The 21899-nt window shown below is 34.6% G+C and overlaps 1 protein-coding gene across 7 annotated transcripts in view; it reads right to left on the bottom strand.

Annotated features, from left to right (window-relative positions):
- The window catches only part of SUCO (SUN domain containing ossification factor), an 89534-nt gene that overhangs the window by 48929 nt on the left and 18706 nt on the right, over window positions 1–21899 (bottom strand). For 5 of the 7 annotated variants that reach the window (XR_002182481.2, XR_011560792.1, XM_070768180.1 and 2 more), the window contains exons 2-9: window positions 17122–17230; window positions 15029–15139; window positions 12586–12746; window positions 7974–8111; window positions 7589–7742; window positions 3601–3724; window positions 2781–2917; window positions 1680–1747 (exon numbers count right to left, since the gene is read on the bottom strand). Coding sequence is in view for 5 of the 7 variants with exons in the window: in XM_070768180.1 (XP_070624281.1) it covers window positions 1680–1747; window positions 2781–2917; window positions 3601–3724; window positions 7589–7742; window positions 7974–8111; window positions 12586–12746; window positions 15029–15139; window positions 17122–17230 (1002 nt within the window). In the remaining 2 variants the exon portion in view is untranslated. The remainder of the gene's footprint in view (window positions 1–1679; window positions 1748–2780; window positions 2918–3600; window positions 3725–7588; window positions 7743–7973; window positions 8112–12585; window positions 12747–15028; window positions 15140–17121; window positions 17231–21899) is intronic. The other 2 variants (XM_019976470.2, XM_070768182.1) reach the window with 1 other exon arrangement.

The following is a 21899-nucleotide window of genomic DNA, read 5'->3' as shown; positions in this document are numbered from 1 at the left end:
GGATAAGGTAAACTCAAAATTTAAAAGTCAGCAAAAGATGCAATACAATCCCAAACAAAATCCAATGGGACACTTGGGGAACTCAATAGAATAAGTTTAAGATTTAACAGAAAAAAAAAAAAGAAAGCAAGCAGCGGCAGAACAATCCAGTCAGTCCTGAAGAATATGGTACAAAAACCTGCCCTACCAGGTATTAAGGTGTATGAAGCTAAAGAGTGTGGTGTTTCTGCAGGTAATGATAAACTGACCGAAGGAACAGGACAAAGAGTATAGAAACAAATTCCCATATATAAGAGAATTTTATGATAAATGTATTATTGTAAATCGGAAAAGTGTGAATAAACAATTATCTAAAAGAGGAAAACGGGCTTCCCAGGAGGCTCAGTGGTAAAGAATCCACCTGCCAAGCAGGAGATGCAGGTTCAATCTCTGGGTTGGGAAGATCCCCTGGAGAAGGAACTGGCAACCCACTCCAGTATTCTTGCCTTGGAAATCCCACAGACAGAGGAGCCTGGCATGCTACAGTCCATGGGGTTGCAAAGAGTCAGACGTGACTTAGTGACTATACCACATCATTAATCAATCAGTAAAATAGTGGTGATTTACCTCAATTCTTTTTTAAAATAGCTGTTTTTGATCAATGAAACCAAGTAATCTAATAAAACTTTTGGCATATTAAACATTATTTTCCCTATATATCCCCCATAAGTTTCTTTGTCTATATTCTTAGTTAATGGAAGAATTAGATTGAAGCAATGAAGCCAAAATCCATGGAGATTTACCAGATGCCTCTGACTTCTTCACATCCGATTTCTAAGCAAAAGCTGTCAATTTTAACTGCTATAAACATTTTTCAGATTTTCCTCTCTCTTCTTTATCCAAATTGCCATGCCTTAATTAAAGCCCTTATTTTCCACATAAGCTATGACAGCAGGTTTCTAACTGGTTTCACTGCTTCCAACTGCATTATGCTGTAGGCCATCTTTTGAGGAAAACACTTTCCAAAATGCCAGTGAGGTCATGTCATTTCCTTACTTAAACTTAAAACTACCTTACTTACTACCTTACTTAAAATTACTCCCTATGGTCTTTAAGATAAACCTCAGAAACTTTTAAGCTGTGTATACATAGCATGAATGGCCTAATTACTGCTAAACTGAGTCTCTTGGCTCATCTTTCATGATTACTCTAGGTTGTACCTCTATTCTTGAAATCACTAAAACAGCTTCTTCAGTTTGCTCCTACTTACAGCTGCCCAGAAGACATTCGCTCCTATTAGCTGGTCTCTTCTTACAATTCCTGAATACCTCTGTCTCCCTTATCTGTGACTTACTTATGAATTCAAGGAATTAATTCTTCAAGATTTAGTTCATAAATCACCTCTTCTAGCAAGCTCATTCTCTTCTGCTGTTATATATCATCTCTGTTTCTACAGTATCTTTTCAGCCATACTTTTCATACTACTTGATAATTGTTGAACTAGATCTGTCAATTTTGTGTGACATCCTTAAAAAGAAAGACATTTTAGGTCCTTAGACCCCAGAACCTAAGGAAAGTATAGTACCAACACCAATCATAAATGCTTATTAAGTGAATATATGAACAAATCAATCTAACCCTAACATAAAAGGTTTATATATATATATGAAGCATACTTTATTCAATTTTATATTACTTACCAAATTTTAGTGCTGCAAGGATTCAACATATAAAGATCCATATTTTCTATAAGAATAGCAGATGTGCTCTATTTTAAGGGAATAAATTAAAGAAAAACATTTACTTCAACTCTCAAGTTTTCTAGGTTTTCTATATTTTTAGATATTAAAATATGCCTAAGAGACTAAAACACCTGGGAAGAAAGCATAATAGCGGCTAAAATTTACAAGTTTTGTCTATACTATGCTAAGTAAGGCTTGTAATAAAACAACTAAAATTAAACATCTGTTGCTATAGAAGCAAAATGATTTTTCCTATTAGCTATTTCCTTTTAAAACACAGGTTTTAAAAGTTTAAAAACCAAGTATATGCCCTTCAGTAGGTGAATGGATAAACTATGGTACATCCAGACAATGGAGTATTATTCAATACTAAAAAGAAAGGAGCTATCAAGTCATGGAAAGACACAGATGAAACTTAAATGCATATTACTAAGTGAAAGAAGTCAGTCTGAAAAAGCTACATATGGTATGATTTCAACTATATGATATTCTGGAAAAGATAAAACTAGGGAGACAGTGAAAAGATCAGTGGCTGTCAAAAGCTGGAGGACGGAAGAAGTGAATAGGTAGAGCACAGAGGAGTTTTAGGACAGTAAAAATACTCTATATGATACTATAATGACAGATACATGTCATTATACATTTATCCAAACCCACAGAATATATAAGAGTGAGCTCTAACGTAGACTATGGATTTCAGGGGGTAACAATCTGTCAATATAAATTCATCAACTATAACAAATGTACCACTCTGGTGGGAGATGTTGGTAATGGAGGAGACTAACATATGTGGGGACAGAGGGCATATGGCAGATCTCTGGACATTCCTCTCAATTTTGCTGGGAACCTATAACTGCTCTTAAAAAAAAATGGTGCAATGCATAAACCAATACACCAAGAATTCACGTAAGAAATTATGTCTTTAAAAGCATAATCTTGCACTTATTAGTGGATTAGGAAAATAGCTCACGTTAAAATATAGTTTCCAGGAAACCACTGCTTATATTTAATAAAATCTCTAGCTTCCTATATGTATAGAAGAATTTTGTACTTAAGTACCTTGGCTTCTGGGTTAGCTGCCAAAATTTTGGCACCACATTCTACTGAAGCATAATTATTTCGATTTTTCTGGACCTTTTTTGTGGCATGTAGACCTCCATTAGAAGATGGATGCATTGACTGACCTGCAGACAAACCTTATTATGAACATATATATATGATGATTATGATTGAAAATACCCACAACAAACAATCTCAAGAACAACAGGCTGCCATCTAGAGTCCAGGTTTTAATACTAAAGAGAATGTTTTTAAAACCCATATGAAATAGCTTTATATCCTTAGTAAACAAATTAACTACAAAAATCCACATTACTTGACTTATGCTTAGTGTAATTCATAAAATGAAGTTTACTATGAGAATCAAAACTTTTGCATATACATTTTACTGTATTAAGGATAGAAGTTTAAAAAAAAAAAAAAGAAGTTTATCCATCACTAACCCCAACAAAATTTTTAACTCTGAGACTTTTACAATGACAAAGAGAAAGTGTAATACTTTAGTCCAATTCTGTTTACAGTTTAAAGCTTTATGACTGAGAACTTTCCATGTTTCAACTTTCCTCTTACAAACTGAGATGGAAAATCACTGCTTTGCCCACTTTATCTTATTTTAGCCTTGTTTAATAATTTACAATAATGTATTTTAATTAAGATTAATAAGACACAGACATAGACAAATTCCATGTGGGCAACCAAAAGCATATTGGTAAGTTTCACCTTTAAAAAGTTTTCAGAAGTTTTACTTTATTTTACCAATTAAAAAGAGAAACTGCATATTTAAACCAATCCCTTAAAAAAATTACATTATAGTGCTTACTTTTTTCTTTTTCTACTTCCATAACTTTCTTCTTCCATTCATCAAATGTTGGTATATCTTCTGGGTCTTTGGAATTTGTGACAGGTGTAGGGTCAATTTCTCCCGGCTTTGTATAATCAGAACTCTGAAAGAAATGTCAAAAATAAATAGATTTCAGGTTTCAAAGAATACAGAGAAAACAGAATAAATTATACTAGTAAATACAAATGTTTCTGTCAAATTAAACTAGAAGTCCAATTTTATAATGAATGATAGTATTTTGGAAAAAACAAAAACATACAAAGGAAAGTTTTGGTTTAACTTAAAAGCTGAGTTTCTCTCTGAAGAATTAAAACCTTCTACCTGAGTATCACAGGATGAATCCCTTCATATGTTAGCAGTATTAGCATGGGTTGTAATAAACTCTATATAATTTCATAAGCCAACAATTACCCATACAAAAACTGTACAGATACTATAATTGCTGTGAATCCACCTTAAAATCTACATTAAAGTAATATATATTAAAGCAAGCTAATTTTAGAGGTAGTACAGAGCAACTAAGCTTGCATACATGCATGCATACTGTTTCTACTAAATCCTTAATAAAAAGTACCATTTATATAACCAATAAAGACCTACATTATAGCACATGGAACACTGTAATAACCTATACTGGGGGAAAAAAATCTGAAGAAAAAGTTGATATACATATATATGCAACTGATTCACTTTTCTATACAACAGAAAGTAACACAACGTGCTCAGTCACTTCAGTAGTGTCCAACTCTTATACAACACTATCAATCAGCTATTGTTGCTGTTGTTATTTAGTTACTAAGCGGTATCCAACCCTTTGCAACCCCATGGACTGTACCCGCCAGGCCCCTCTGTCTATGGATTTCCCAGGCAAGAATACTGGAATGCGTTGCCAGTTCCTTCTCCAAGGTATCTTCTGGACCCAGGGATTGAACATGCAACTCCTGCTTAGGCAGGTGGTTCTTTACCACTGAGCCACCAAAGATTTCAATAAAAAATTTAAAAATTAAAGTATCATTTATATAAAATTCTAAGGTGGCTGTAAAAACTTAAATGTGAAAAGCAAAGCTTTAAAGAAAGTATAGAAAAGATATCTTCATGATTCAGGCTGTACCAGGATTCAGCAAGATGAAGGAAAGCATTTTTTAAAAGGCTGATAAAATCTGGCTAGATTACAATTTGAAAATTAAATTTATCAAAAGGCCATACACCACACAGTTCAATAAGCCACAGACAGAAATATATGAAACACATTCAGACAACAAAGGATTATTACTAACCATAAATACTGCCTACAAATCAATAATGGGGAAAAGTGGAAGAGGAACAGCCAACTGAGTAAAGAGAAAATACAAAGTGTTCACTCTTAGTAAAATCAGGGAGTGCAAATGAAAACTAAAGATAATAAAGTATACCAAACTGATGGAGGTTAAAATGTGATAGCCTGTTGAGCCACGGACATCTATGGACTGCTAAAGTGAGTGTGACATTTAGCAATATTAAAGATATGCATACTCTATGATCCAATAATTTAATTCCCATGTATAAATATCAATTAAAACATACATATGTGCCTAAGAAAATATGCATAAGGACACTTATTACAGCACTATTCATAATGTCAAAAAATTAGAAATAATCTAAATATCTATGAATTGAAGAACAGGTAAATTGTGGTAGAATCAAATATAACAGTGAAAACAAAGAATAAATAAAACTCAAAAACAATGTTGAGTAAAATGATATTTAAGAATGACATCATTTTATGTTTCAAAATATGCCAAGTAATAATAGTATGTATTGTTTATAGCAGTGAATATTTGAAAAAAGCTTAAAAATATACTCTAAAATGTAAACAAAAAACAAATTCAAGATAGTGGTTATATCTGAAGCAGAGAGAAGATATGTAACTGGAGAGGGCATACAATTCAATCTGTCATTTTAACCTTAATTAGAAGAATGTATGCAAGGATGTTCATTCCATTTTAACATTATTTCTGTCTTCCTAAAACAATACATAATGCATTTATTAATAGTGCCTTGAGAAGTATACAAAATCTATTTAGACCATAAATCTTGGAAAAGGAAATGGCAACCCACTCCAGTCTTCTTGCCTCGAGAATTCCATGGACAGAGGAGCCTTGGTGGGCTCCAGTCCATGAGGTTGCAGAGTGGGACACAATGGAGAGACTAAAACTCACTCACTTCAGTAAATGGCACAAATCTCATATTAGGGTACATTTTTGAGTACTAATGCTAATTTGTATATTAGTATAACACACCAACCCGAATTTCTATAATCTTGCTTTAGGAAGACAAACTAGCAAATTGGTTCCTCTACAACCTCCATGTTGGGAGTGTTTTGCAGAACACACAAGCTTATAAAAGTATGTAGCTATTTAAAAACTAATACACAGAAAATAAAACTAAAAGACCAACATTACACTAATTTAAAAATTAAATAATAAAAATTTAGTTTAAGTGAGAAAATAAACAAATATTTATAAAAATTAATCTAGTTGAGATGCTTGAGAGTAAAGCCCAAATACTAAAAGAAATACAATAAAAAGTAAGAATACACACACACTCTTTGAGGGCCAGGCAGAGCACTCTCTCTCACCTCTTAGCAACAAATATAAAAACTAAACAACACAATAAAATTACTTTGCAAAGCATTATAACAAGCAAAGGAATGGAATTTACAATTAATTACTTCGTAAATTATTTAATACTCCAAAAGAGCTGTCAGAGAATGAACGTTATCACAGAGTGTCCAGTAGTTCTATACACCATCCAGTTGAGAATAGTTCTGCCCAGTTAAGTCTGTGTGAGTGGGAGAGCTTATCCCTGTTATCTCAAGGATCTGCAAGACACTGCTGTGAATGGTCAAGGCGAACAAGCAAATCTTGGGCAAAACTAGCTGCACTGCTTGAATTCTAGATTTGGTACTTAAATAGCTCAAAGAAGACATTTTTGTAATGTTTGTCTAATTTTATTTATGCCTGTGGTACTTGACAACTGAACCGTAACACACACTTGTCTTGGTTTCACTGGAAAATTGTTCCTACAAGATCTTGGACTATGAAATGTTAACTTCCTACATTTATAAGCAGCATTACAGAAACAGCTAGCCCAATGATAGTCAGGTCTCCAGAATGAAATTTAGTTAGTAATGAATGCAGATTCACAGAAAATATGTAAAAGAAAAAGTGGAGAACAGAAAAGTTAAATGAGAAACAAACAAATACAGATGTGGCACTCAGTACTTTGAACTCCGATTCCTCATTTTGTTTTTGTTAAGTTCACTGAGTGGCCTTTCTCTCTTTTATTTAGTTATTTCTTAGATGAAGGGAATACACTTCTCTGCCAACATTCTTTCAGGAAATTCTGTACTGGCCTGTGTACTGGCCTCCACATGAAGTCAAAGTAAAAACTCAAAAAGAGAAAAGAAAATACAACTATTATACAGGGATGAGCCTTGCCTTTAAGAATCATATTCGTTAATATAAGCTGGTCTAGTTGTATTTTGCACACAAATAACAAAGGGTAAAATGTCCCTTTAAAATAATTCTAGTTGAAGAGCCTAAATTTAATCCTGTATTACTGAGTTATAGTTTGAAGATACTTAAAACAATCAAAACTTCTATAAAGCTCTCTTTAAAAATTGCTTAAAAAAGGACTTTATGCATCTGGTACCAAACAGTCTATGGCGGCAGAAAACCATTTATAATTAAATACAACCAAAGAGAGGTCATACTTGGGACAACTTTATATATGAACATTACACTGGCAATAGTTTCATGAAGTAACCACTTGCTCTCTGGGAGCACACTTCACCTCAGTTCCACATTTATCACTAACTATTGATCCCTTAACTTTATGGCAAATACAATTAACAAATTACAAGATTAGTTAAAAACAAAAATGCATTGTGTAACAAAGTAGGAGACAGTGCATGTTATTTACCTACCTCATTTTTTAAATTATTTGAAGAAGCATTCAATGCAGATTTTGGATCACTACCACCCTGATCACTTGATGAAACTTTTGATTCAAATTCTGATTTTGTTATCTTTCCTTTGCCGTGCGAAGATGACACATTTTCTATATGTTGGCCGACAAGGCTATTTGAAATCAAAAGGCATATTAAATCAACAAATTTCAGCTGAATAACAAGTACACACAAATCCAAACTATAAAAAGTGTACATGAATACAAAGTAAACCAAGAAAGGAGCACAAAGAAGTTTCCTCTCAATCATAAAGCTGAATTAAGTATGCACCAAAGTCTACTCAAAGGTGACACTGCCATTTATTATAGAATCATATAAAGGACAAACAACAGCTCACACTCACCTTTCAGGTGGACTGACAAAGGAAGGCTGGTCAACTGGAGCATTTGCATCAAGGGCCTCACCAACATCACAATCAGTTTCAGAATGCTCAGTTTCCCCTGGCTTGGCTATAGGGATAGTACCAGAGTCTTCTATTTCACTAAAATAGAAACAAAAAAGACGATCTGACAATTTAATGGACATAATGCAGCATAAGTTAAAAGTGATATTAGTGATTTCCAAAACAAATCCAAGCCAGGAAAAAATGCTTTATAGTTCTACAGAGGGTTTTCAAGAATTCACATACTGTAAGTTGTGTAAAGATTTAAAACATGTGAACTGTAGACCCTGGATCTGCTGGTGCTCTTGCCTGGCCTCTAAATAGCTAATTACCAACATTTAAAACAAAATATTGTAGGTTAATATTTGATTTTGTCAAAAATAAGATTTTTAAATTATTTATTCTAAATGCATCTTCTCTCATGTTTCACTTCTATTAGTACATCCTACCAATATTAGAGTTATTGCCTACAGTATCAAGAAATCATCTATTATCTCAAAATGCTTCACTAAAGTTCTTAAAGCACTTTCATAATTTCATTTAAAATATCAGATCAGATCAGATCAGTTGCTCAGTCGTGTCTGACTCTTTGCGACCCCATGAATCACAGCACACCAGGCCTCCCTGTCCATCACCAACTCCTGGAGTTCACTGAGACTCACGTCCATCGAGTCAGTGATGCCATCCAGCCATCTCATCCTCTGTCGTCCCCTTCTCCTCTTGCCCCCAATCCCTCCCAGCAGCAGTCTTTTCCAATGAGTCAATGCTTCGCATGAGGTGGCCAAAGGACTGGAGTTTCAGCTTTAGCATCATTCCTTCCAAAGAAATCCCAGGGCTGATCTCCTTCAGAATGGACTGGTTGGATCTCCTTGCAGTCCAAGGGACTCTCAAGAGTCTTTCCCTACCTTACTTTCATTTCACTAAACAATCATGTTCAATATAATGAGAAAATAAGATGTACTGTTCAGATATATAGTATCTAGGCTTAAATACTAAGTGTTTAACATTTTAAAATTTTAAAAACTATCATTATTTCTAAGCATGTCTTCTGTTCCCTCGTCCCTTACCAGGGCAAACTCCTAAACCCAGTTCCTCATATTCTAGAAAAGAGAAAAATATTACTGATGATAACAATTGTATTAATTGATGCATATATTCTTACTCTATGCCAGATACTATCCTATACATTTTACATAAGCTAACTCATTTGACAAAGGATATGTTTAATATACTATTAAAAGAAAGGGGTTTTTGTTCTTTGTACTGTTGCTGAAACTAGGCGTACAAAACAGATTTTCTAAATTAAGGAAACGTTCAACATCACTAATCATCAGGGAAAAGGAAAATCAAGACCACAAAGAGATATCTGTCATATGGCTATTCTCAAAAAGTTTACAGGGATTTCCCTGGTGGTACAGTGGTTAAGAATCCACCTCCCAATGGAGGGACCTGGGTTCAATCCCTGGTCCGGGAACTAAGATTCCCTATGCTGCCGGGCACCTAAGCCTGTGCACTCCAACTAGAGAATAATCCCCACTCGTTGCAACTGAGAGAAAGCCCATGCACAGCAATGAAAATCCAGTGCAGCCAAAACTAAATAAATTCCAAAAAAAAGAGTAAGTAACACATGTTGGCAAGGATGTGGAGAAAGGAGAACCCGTGCACACTGCTGGTGGGAATGTAAATAGGTGCATCCACTATAGAAAACAGTATGGAGGTTTCTCAAAAAAATTAAAACTATGACCCAGCAATTTCACTTGTATGTACTCGAAAAAAAACAGAACACTAATTTGAAAAAATACATGTACTCAATGTTCACAACAGCATTATTTACAATTTCCAACTCATGGAAACAACCTAAGTGTTCACCAACAGATGAATGGATAAAGAACCTGTTGTATATATATCCACACATGCAATGGAATGCTACCCAGCAAAAAAAAAAAAAAGAATGCAATCTACCCATTTGCAGCAACATGGATGGACTTGGAGGGCATTACGCTAAAAGTGAAATAAGTCAGAGAAAGATAAATACTGTATGAGATAACTTATCTGTGGAATCTAAAAAATAAAACAAATTAGTGAATGTAACAAAAAAAAGCAGACATACAGATATAGAGACGAAACTAGTGGCTACCAACGGGGAGGGTTCAGTTCAGTTCAGTAGCTCAGTCACGTCCAACTCTTTGTGACCCCACATACAGCAGCACACGAGGCTTCCCTATCCCTCATCACCAACTCCTGAAGCCTACTCAAACTCATGTCCATTGAATCGGTGATGCCATCCAACCATCTCATCCTCTGTCGTCTCTTGCTCCTCCTGCCTTCAATCTTTCCCAACATCAGGGTCTTTCCAAGAGTTGGTTCTTTGCATCAGTTGGCCAAAGAATTGGAGTTTCAGCTTCAGCATCAGTCTTTGCAATGAATATTCAGGACTGATTTCCTTTAGGATTGACTGGTTGGACCTCCTTGCAGTCCAAGGGACTCTCAAGAGTCTTTTCCAACAACACAGTTCAAAAGCATCAGTTCTTCAATGCTCAGTTTTCTTTATAGTCCAACTCACACATCCATACATGACTACTGGAAAAACCATAGCTTTGACTAGACAGACCTTTGTTGGTAAAGTAATGTCTCTGCTTTTTAATACGCTGTCTAGGTTAGTCATAGTATTTCTTCCAAGGAGCAAATGTCTTTTAATTTCATGGCTGCAGTCACCATCAGCAGTGATTTTAGAGTCCCCAAAACTAAAGTCTGTCACTGTTTCCCCATCTATTTGCCATGAAGTGATGGGACCAGATGCCATGATCTTAGTTTTCTTAATGTTGAGCTTTAAGCCAACATTTTCACTCTCCTCTTTCACTTTCATCAAGAGTCTCTTTAGTTCTTCCTCACTTTCTGCCATAGGGTGGTATCATCTTCATATCTGAGGTTATTGATATTTCCCCCGGCAATCTTGATTCCAGCTTGTGCTTCATCCAGACTGGCATTTCGCATGATGCACTCTGCATATAAGTTAAATAAGCAGGGTGACAATATACAGCCTTAACGTACTCCTTTCCCAATTTGGAACCAGCCTGTTGTCCCATGTCGAGTTCTAACTGTTGCTTCCTGACTTGCATACAGATTTCTCAGGACGCAGGTAAGGTGGTCTGGTATTCCCATCTCTTTCAGAACTTTCCACAGTTTGTCGTGATCCACACAGTCAAAGGCTTTGGCGTAGTCAATAAAGCAAAAATAGATGTTTTTCTGGAACTCTCTTGTTTTTTCAATGATCCAGTGGATGTTGGCAATTTGATCTCTGGTTCTTCTGCCTTTTCTAAATCCAGCTTGAACATCTGCAAGTTCACGGTTCACGTACAATTGAAGCCTGGCTTGGAGAATTTTGAGCATTACTTTGCTAGCATGTGAGATGCGTGCAATCGTGCAGTTGTTTGAACATTCTTTGGCATTGCCTTTCTTTGGGACTGGAATGAAAACTGACCTTTTCCACTCCTGTGGCCACTGCTGAGTTTTCCAGATTTGCTGGCATATTAAGTGCAGCACTTACACAGCATCATCTTTTAGGCTTTGAAATAGCTCAACTGGAATTCTATCACCTCCACTAGCTTTGTTCGTAGTGATGCTTTCTAAGGCCCACTTGACTTGACATTCCAGGATGTCTGGTTCTAGGTGAGTGATCACACCATCGTGATCATCTGGGCCATGAAGATCTTTTTCTGTATAGTTCTTCTGTGTATTCTTGCCACCTCTTCTTCATATCTTCTGCTTCTGTTAGATCCATACCATTTCTGTCCTTTATTGTGCTCATCTTTGCATGAAATGTTTCCTTGGCATCTCAAACTTTCTTGAAGAGATCTCTAGTTTTTCCCATTGTATTGTTTTCCTCTAATTCTTTGCACTGATTGCTAAGGAAGGCTTTCTTATCTCTCCTTGCTATTCTTTGGAACTCTGCATTCAAATGGGTATTCTTTCCTTTTCTGAAGGAAGGAACAAAATAGGGGTGGGGGAGTGGGAGGCACAAAGTATTGGGTATAAGACAGGCTCAAGTATGTAGTATAAAACACGGGGAATAGAGCCAATACTTTGTAATAACTGAAAATGGAAAGTAGCCTTTAAAAATGCTGTAAAACATTTTTAAAAGAGAGAAAAAGAAACAAAATATTCCAAATATATCTAAATATTCTGAATATTTATTATCAAGCTTGAAAAAGTTAGCTATCATACAAAGACATATTATGAATGGAATAACACAGTAATACTTAATGGAAATGAATACTCTGACATTGGAATTTTTGATAATTATAGGAAAGATTATTCAGTTAAGCACCATGTTTCTTAAACAAGAATCTCACTTTACCTATATTATGCAGATAATTCATGCCTGGGATACAATCAGCTTCCCTGAGTTAGACAGAAGTATAAATACTCATTATGCCGTAAGATCATTAAAAAAACACAAAACAAATGCATTATTGTATAGGTCTGCTATATAGACTAAAGGTCAAATTTCAGTATCAAAGAAATTCTTCTGTCATTATCTAATGATGTTCTTTTTTTCTTTGTAATGACTTACTCAAGTTTTGAGATTGGAGTGATCTCTGAGGTAGATGAACTGGAAATATTTTCAGTATTTTCACTGTCCACAACTACACTGGAAGAATCTTCATGAACATCAACTGTAGGGAGTGTCTCAGTCACAGATGGACTTAACTTTTTTGACTCCGTATCCTGTTTCTAAAAAAGTCAGTTGTATTTAATGTTGGGATTAACAAATTCTCTCTTTATTTGAAGATGATATTATAAAAAGTATGTCTCAAAAGTAACAATATAATGTTCATTAAAAAATTACTTTTATAAAAGTCCCTTCTTCTAACACAAACACCCTAAGGAATACATCTCATATTACAATACAGGCTCTATAGATTTGTCATAGCATTTCATAAACCAGGACAAAGCAGCTTATCTTTCTTCTTTCCTATTTTGTATCAGGACCTACAAAATTTCTTACTATAATTACCTTAATGTATCCTATAGCAACACAGAAATCTTATGTAAATACATGAAACAGTATCTATTAAATAGCATTACTATTTATTAGTATAAAATACTATATACTAGAATTTAATATATAATAGTATATATTAAACTAGTATAAAATAGTGTACCATATAGTTTTTTGTCCCTGAGCAGTTTAGAAGATAATGTGTATCAAGAAATAACAATACAAGGCATGCATAAATAACATTACAAAGCAATACACAATTCTGGCTGCTCTTTTAAGGACTGTATGTTGTTTCACTCTTCCAAAACATAATCTGAAATGTACTTAATACCTACTTATGTTTGAAAACCTCTTATAAGTACTTCCCCCACCAACCAACTCCATATAGAATTAGCCATTCCCCTTCTTCTATGCCTCTACTGTTATCTGTATAGACTTTAATCACAGCATCTATAACACCTCAATTGCCCTTATTTATTTCTCTTCTTCAATTCCATTATAAATGTCTTGAGTACGGACTATGTTTTCTTGATCTTCATGCTCTTAGTGCCTCGCATGTACTAGTACCTAGCACACAGTAGACAATACTTACTAAGTGAGTATCAAATGAGAGAGAGGTACTCATGCTCAGTTCAAAGAAAAGAGAAACTAAGGACTACTATGAACTAGAAGAACTAGGACTTTGAAGAAAAGGAGAAGGCAGTACAGCAGCAGAAAGAAAATAAGAGGCAGAGTCAGAAGAATATAAAATAAGGAATGTGATATAAAATAAAAATGTAGAAGAATATAAATATAAAAGAACATAAAATAAATAATGTGATATAAAACAAAAATTCTTTATAAAATAAGAATATAAAATGAAATGTGATCATTTGAGGAATTTACACTGGAATGAAAAGTTAGCAAAAGAATACAAATAGTTTGTATTTTATGACGGAGGCTTTGAGAAAAGAACTATCACATTATTATCAAATACTGCATTATCATTCAACATAAAAAATTAATAAGATATTCTACACTCTTTTTTCTCTTTTATTAATACTAAGTCTCCAAAATCGATGTGAATCTTATACTTACAGCAAATCTCAACTAGGACTATCCACATTTCCAATGCACAAGAGCCACAGGTAGCTAGTGGCCACTGTACTGAACAGCACAGGTCTCTAAAGATGCAGTAAGCACTTCAATATATTTGAATAAGAGGATACCATGAGGAAAATTCAGGAAAATGAACAATGGCAAGACTGTTTGGGATACACATATAACTGAAGGGCTACAGAGATCACTGTTCCCTTACTCTTACGCATAAATCTTTTCCAAACCTCCTCCAAAATTCATTAAAATGCAATGTACTATATCTCCCTAGATAACCCAATAAAATAACTCTGGCTGTGTTTTTTTTAAGAGCATTTTCCCTCCTTTTAAGCTGAAATTTATTTTCGTTAATATTTAAGATATTTAGTTTTTCCTTAGTCCTTCTTCCTTCCAGATCAAACATCCCCAGTTTCTTCAGTTATTCCTGATATTAAATGGTTTCCAGATGCATCAGCATTCTGATCAACTTACACTCTGGTCTAGTTTTACATATTTCATAAAAGCTGGTATACAAAATGAAAAATACTTAGGATATAATATCAGAGAAAAGGGGAAAAAACATAATCTATTAATGATTATTTATTAATATTCCACACTAAGTGATAAAATTTGGTATCAAAATATTCTGTATTCTACATACAAATACTTTAAGTCAGAAAAAATGTCCCCTGACAGCTGAAAACCTGAGAGAAGATAAATTATACTGAGCCAAAATGAACCTAAAAAGAAAGATTTACAGCCAAACCCATACTACAAGGAAAATGGTCACATTTACTATTACATTGGTAATTCTGTTGCATGGTATCACAAAAAGAAAGGGGAAAAAAAATACACAATATGTTGACCAAATAAATGTATTCTATGTTGTAAAGTGGTTTGAAAAGCCATATCATTAAAAAATCAAAGCAACAAATCTTACCTGTACATTCACAATGTAATCATCTTTTAATTTGTTTTCTTCTGGAGGAACAGGTAAGCTTGAACCTACTTTTCCCGATAATTCAGCATTGACAGGTCCCCCTCTTTCATCCTATATTGCAACAAAGAAAAGGCCGACTGATGAAACTGCTTCACAAAATAGTCCTGAAGCAATATTAAGACTGTCTTTCTATACAACCAAAACACTTGATTGTGATTTTAATAATTTTGTTTCCATGCTTATTGTCTTCCTTCATGTATTACTCTCCTTACTGCTTCACTTCAAATGTATACTACATGTGTACACTAGTGGTATAGTAATGAGCATAGCTGCCTTCCAAACATACACTACATTTGATTTCTTAATACGCACTTTAGTCCTACCACCCAGCACTGTATGTTAGACACACAGTAAGATCAGTAAATATCTGGTAAATATATACGCTTATAGCTTTTTGTGTCATCTCTTTTGATACTGTTAAGTTAGAATTTCAGATATATTGTCTTTAAATGTATATTCTAGCATACAAGTTTCATAAAAGCAAAGTTCATATCCATCATATTCTAACCCTGTAAAGAACATAATAGGTAACCAAATGTTTACTGAAAGAATGTCTATTTCCCCTTCCTTAACGCTTTGCTTAAATCATTCTTAACATTTAAGTCTTATTTCTCATCAAAGAAGAGATTAGCTTTAAGTCTTACAGACTGTGCATAGAAGCATACAATCACACTTTTTTTGGAGAGGTATCCAGCAAGAGTCTTCAAAATTTTAACTGCTCTATTCTTGAAACAGATCCTGTATAACTCAGAAATATAAATCCATTCTAAACATCATGCCAAAAAAAGAAAACACCCAAGCATATAATTTAAAGTTTATGCATCCACAATCACACACACACACAAATGCAGATACAAACATGCACGTATAAACACAGCTGAGAGCCTCTCAATCAAAAAAGTACTTAAATAAATTTAACACATCCATATAATGGAATAAAAATGTAGCTATTCAAAATAATACAGTAACATACAAAGGTATCCACAAGATATTGCTGGGGAAGAGGGGAAGTCAACTTGTGCAATATTTATGACATTTTACTAAAAATTAAAACATTAATTTGTGAGCTATGATGTATCTACACCCAAAGAAAATGGTCTGAGTGTTTTAATAAGAAACGCAAATTTTGGTTCCTTTGGGGATGGGAAGGGGATACAAAGATGAATATCTTACAGTGTGTATAAATTATTCCTCTAATTTAAAGTAAGTACATTGATTTTCGGGGGGGATGAGGGGGAGCCAAATCTAGCTGAAGTCAATAACCACCTTTTACCATTTAAAATGATAAAATAATAAACTATTTAGAGACCATCAGATTTTTTGGCCTCTGTCTATTCACTCTACCCAAATGTATGAAACAAAGTACATAGCCAATCATTTCAGATTCTCTCTATAATTCTCATTTCTAATAGTTTTTAATTTATAAGACTCAGGTTTCTTTAGAAACACTTTAAGTAGTTAAAGTATTAAAAAGAAAGTCCTAGTTTTCAGTTCTCTGAACAGGCACTATTTTTCTCCTTACTGTAGGACTGCTGCTGCTGCTGCTGCTAAGTCACTTCAGTCGTGTCCGACTCTGTGCGACCCCATAGACGGCAGCCCACCAGGCTCCCCCGTCCCTGGGATTTTCCAGGCAAGAACACTGGAGTGGGTTGCCATTTCCTTCTCCAATGTATGAAAGTGAAAAGTGAAAGTGAAGTCACTCAGTCGTGTCCGACTTAGCCACCCATGGACTGCAACCTACCAGGCTCCTCTGTCCATGGGATTCTCCAGGCAAGAGTACTGGAGTGGGTTGCCACTGCCTTCTCCATACTGTAGGACTACAATATTCCAAATACAAGCGATAAGAATAAATAAATAAATATTTTTAGGTTAATTTCAGAATTACCTAAGTAACTTCTCAAAGTATAGCAAAGAAAATTATAAATCTCCATCAAAAATAATGTCACAGTATTTTTGAAATATTTTTATTCCAAATGTTTTGAGAAGACAGAAAGCTAATACACAAATTACAACTTCATCTTTATTTAAGGTACCTTTTTCTGGGATTGTACATCTTCATTTTCTAGTGCACAATTGTCATCTTGAGAGTAATACGATGAAGCTGAAGAACTCTCTTTACAACACACATGCCAACTGGGAAGCCTGTAAAACATCCACCGACACCATCAAAAAAAAAAAAAAAGTAAGGCTGTTAAAACAACATATTCCATACCATGAACTAGAATTTGAGGCAATAGACCAATAGATGGTTCTTATCCTAATGTTCTTGACAATTTGACAATTTAATGATGAAGACAAATGTACATAAGACAAAGGTTTTTTTATTTAATACCCTAAGAAAAATATAGTGTTATCAGCACTCCAAGTTAGGCATCATTAATCTCACAAAGGTAAAACAGGAAATACTTCACAATAATAAGAGTATCTGACAATTATCACAGAAAGAACAGAGAAAGCTGACAAACAGCTAACCTCCTCAAAAGCTCCAGATGCCACTGATATTCTAAATTCTACCAAATATTTAAGAACAGATAATGCTGAAGCTACCTAAACTATTTCAAAGTATAGAAGTAAAGCTTCCAAATTATTTTATAGGGAACGTAACAATGATATCAAAAATTAATGGAAACAGTACATATATATAAATACTATAGGTTAATAATACATATGGAATCAAACACAAAAGTTCTGAAGAAAATAAAAAAGAAAAAATCTCCATTAACATACCAAAGATGTAACACACCACTGTTATGGTCAAGTAGAGTTTAGCTCTGATATTCCAAAATGGTTTAAAATACATTTACTTTGCTATGCAAAAATACCAAGGAAAAGAAATCTCAAGATTATCCTCACCAAAGGACATTTGATAAATTTATGCAGGCATCAAGATGTTGAAATTAATAAAATAGTAATAAGTAGATATTTAACATGGGGAATACATAGTACATGCATAACACATAAGCCTAAGAGTCACTATCATAATCAGTGAAGAAACTGAAATACCCCTATTTAGATCTGAAACAAGACAAGAATGTCCATTATCACTAGTATTACATAATATGAGGACAAAGGCAGTATAAAAATGAGAAAGGATACAGTAAAATTATCATTAATTGCAAATGAGTTTATATGGTTGGAAAACTAAAAAGTGTTAAAAGAAGACTTGGGTATAAAATAATATTCCTAACCCACTCCATTACTCTTGCCTGGAAAATCCCACGGAGGAGGAGCCTGGTGGGCTGCAGTCCATGGGGTCGCTAAGAGTCAGACTGAGCGAATTCACTTTTCACTTTCATGCACTGGAGAAGGAAATGGCAACCCACTCCAGTATTCTTGCCTGGAGAATCCCAGGGATGGGGGAGCCTGGTGGGCAGCCATCTATGGGGTCACACAGAGTCGGACACAACTGAAGCAACTTAGCAGTAGCAGCAGGTATAAAATTAAGAAAGAAATCAACAGATACTCTGCTCAAATCATTACCACCAGTTGTACGAGTTAACAGAAGAAAAGTCCCCATTTATAATAGAAACAATAAAATACCAAATATAAACTTAGCGAGAAATGTTCTACACAAACACACATATGTGTTCTGTGTTCTTAATAGTAAAAATATTTGAAATTGATATTATTTTAAGTTGAAAAAAAAAAAGAGTCAGTTTTACACAATTCAAAGTTATATGGAAGATCTGAAAACCACACACTGAAGTTGCAAAAAAGAAAGCGTTAAAAAAATTAGACAAACTGACTCTAAAGTTCATATAAACAGCATGCTGCTGCTGCTGCTGCTGCTGCTAAGTCGCTTCAGTCATGTCCGACTCCACAGACAGCAGCCCACCAGGCTCCCCCGTCCCTGGGATTCTCCATGCAAGAGTACTGGAGTAGGGTGCCATCGCCTTCTCCAATATAAACAGAATAGTCAATAAGATTTTAATGTGGGGAAATTAGACATCTAAGAAACCACAATAATTACAACAATATAGTAGTGAGATGAAAGAGTAAAAGAGAATTCCCAGAGTGACTGCAAAGAAAATTTCATGGATGACAGCTGTATGTACACAAAGAGGGCAACCGAAACTAAACTGGAGGTCATCAGAAGCTCTGGAAGAGTCCTCTTTTGGAGGACGGAATTAACAGCACAACTTAGAGGAGTCTCTGAAAATCTCAAGAACAGATCTACACAACTAGCAGATAATTTGTAATTAAAGAGAAAAATAAGAAAACACAAGTCAAATATTAGCCCCATGAAAATGGAAAAGTAGAACAGAAAAAGGAAAAGTAACCATGTTTTACCACATGGCTCAGCTGTATCATTTATAGTCATGAATACTGATCTAATCCAAATTATGACTGAACTACATTACCAGGAGAATCTGATCATTTGCAGTAACATACCTAAAAGTGACATTAAAACAATTATTTTAGAGACAAAGAAGTAAACAAAATTCATCAGGTAAAAGATCAAAGTGGTTTCCTTGGAAAGGAAAAATGAGGAAAGAGGGATGAAGGACTGACTTCTTTGCAAAAGCAAATAAACAAAAATCCTTGTAGAGCTACCTGACTTTTTGTTACATCATTTTGATAAAAATTAAAATCAAATAAGAGCAAAGTACATAACAACATACACATATAGTATGCTACTATGTGCGCACATGTTTACTAAAGGCACTTGTAGGTCCATAAATTTCTCTGAAAGAATTAAAAACAAAAGGGAAAAAAAGCACCACCGTGGTTGCCTCCAGGGTGGAAAACTGATTGACTGGATAGATGGATATTTTTCACTTTTTAATACTCTAAGTCTTCTGAATTTTGAGCCATAAGAATATATTACTTATTCAAATTGTCATATAGATATATCATTATTTATTAAACATTTCTTTATTGACAGATTTTTGCATTGTTTCTCACATGGGTGTTTGTAGTTGTATTTGTCAGTGTATATATACACACATTTGGGACAACAAAAAGTTTCAGATATTCAAAACTAGGGGTGTTAGAATTTTGGTGATTATGCCCCCTTATTTTCTTTATTCTTTTCTATACTTTTTAAATTTCTACTACGAGCATATACTACTTTTATCATCAGTAATTCTGCATGTGTATATGTATATATAAATCCCAATATTCACAGTTAGTGTGAAGACAGCCAAAAGACATTAAATCTCATGAGACTTATTTTTACTATCACATAATCAAATTCCATTATCTGAAGTTAGGAGCTTTTGGGGTGAGATTAGCTTTGGAATCTGCAGTCCATGAGGTTGCAAAGAGTCAGACACAACTTGGCAACGGAACAACAACAACAAGATATGAATCAGTGGACTCAGTAGACTGTCCTCCCCAATATGAGTGGGCATCATCTAATCCTTTAAGGGACTGACCAGAAGAATTCGCCCTTTTTTCCCCTGCCTCACTATCTGAGCTGTGGCGTCTCATGTCTAGCCTTTTTACTGGGATTATATCTTCTATTTCACTGGTTAACAGGCGTTCAGACTTGATCTGAATTATACCACTGTGTTTCCTCAGTCTCCAGCTTTAAGACAGTAGAACTTCTCAGATTCCATAATCGTGTGACTCAACATCTCATTTTACATATAAAGTAGGTTCTATTTCTCTGAAGAACCCTAGTATACCTGACATTAGTATGTAATACATTATTAGCTTATCTACCCTATTGATAAAGCTATAGAGTAGCCTTATCAATAGTATCACTGTTTACCTCTAATATATCAGTCCCTATATAAAGACAGATGCTAATTAAAGACAGACCTGCAAAGATATCCTTAATTTTGTGTGTAAGAAAAAAGCCTAAAATAGATAAAAATGATCACCAACTAAGAACTGTCAAGAAATTTTAAATCACCAAAGTAAAATGAAATAACACAAACCCACACCAACTACACTGAAGAACAATGAATCTCTATAATACACTCTTTACTGTCAACAAGTTCTCCCAGGTGAATTAGATACGCATGCCCCATCATTAAGAATCACTGGGTCACATTAAAATAGCTGAGGGCACTTTGCTGCATGACTAAATGGATCTGATTCCATACTACTGAAGCAACTTTCAAAAACTGTACTGTGAAAACCCCAAGCCTGATGAAATTACTTTCAAAAGTTTTAAGAAATTCAGCACCAGAAATCACAACTAGCAAGATAAATGGAGCCCCTGTGAGCCCCTGACACTCTCCCCTCAGACTCTATTACTATTGATGAAATTGATTGTGAGCCAAGTATATCGTCTTACACTTAAACTCTTTGAGAATCAATTTCATATCCCTAACTACTTTAGCCCCTCCCCACATAGCCAAAACCTGCAAACATTAGGTGTTTAACAAATACTTACTAATGAGGGTTCTTAGGGGAACTGTTTTGCAGCACACAGCAGAAACAAAATTCAATCACTTTTCATTCCTCTTCCCATCAGCCCCATCTCCTGCCTCGACCACTACCACTACCTCCCCAACTCAACCACCCATCCACCACCCCCTCACACAAACACACAAACTCAAAAAATAGAATCTGGAAAATAAGAGGACACTTGTCTCTTCTTGTCACCTCCCCGCCCCCACCCCGCTAATGTGGCATGGATTCACCATTCATATGGAAAGGTATTAACTTTTAGAGTAGATGTAATTAAAAGTCTTGTAAAATTTGCATTTGAGTGTCATTTAGGATAGAAAAAGCTAACCACCTTCTAAAACCTGTAAACTAAATTATAAAGCAGAATAATTTTTTATTAAAGAGGAAAATATAGGGCATATTACAAAATATTAGAGCAGAAGACTACAGGTCAAAACTGGTAGGTAGG

This window comes from Bos indicus, chromosome 16 (assembly GCF_029378745.1).
Source record: "Bos indicus isolate NIAB-ARS_2022 breed Sahiwal x Tharparkar chromosome 16, NIAB-ARS_B.indTharparkar_mat_pri_1.0, whole genome shotgun sequence".
In the NCBI taxonomy this organism is placed as follows: domain Eukaryota; kingdom Metazoa; phylum Chordata; class Mammalia; order Artiodactyla; family Bovidae; genus Bos; species Bos indicus.
The sequence above is the reverse complement of the archived record's forward strand: the minus strand, read 5'-3'. Positions and strand labels throughout refer to the sequence as shown.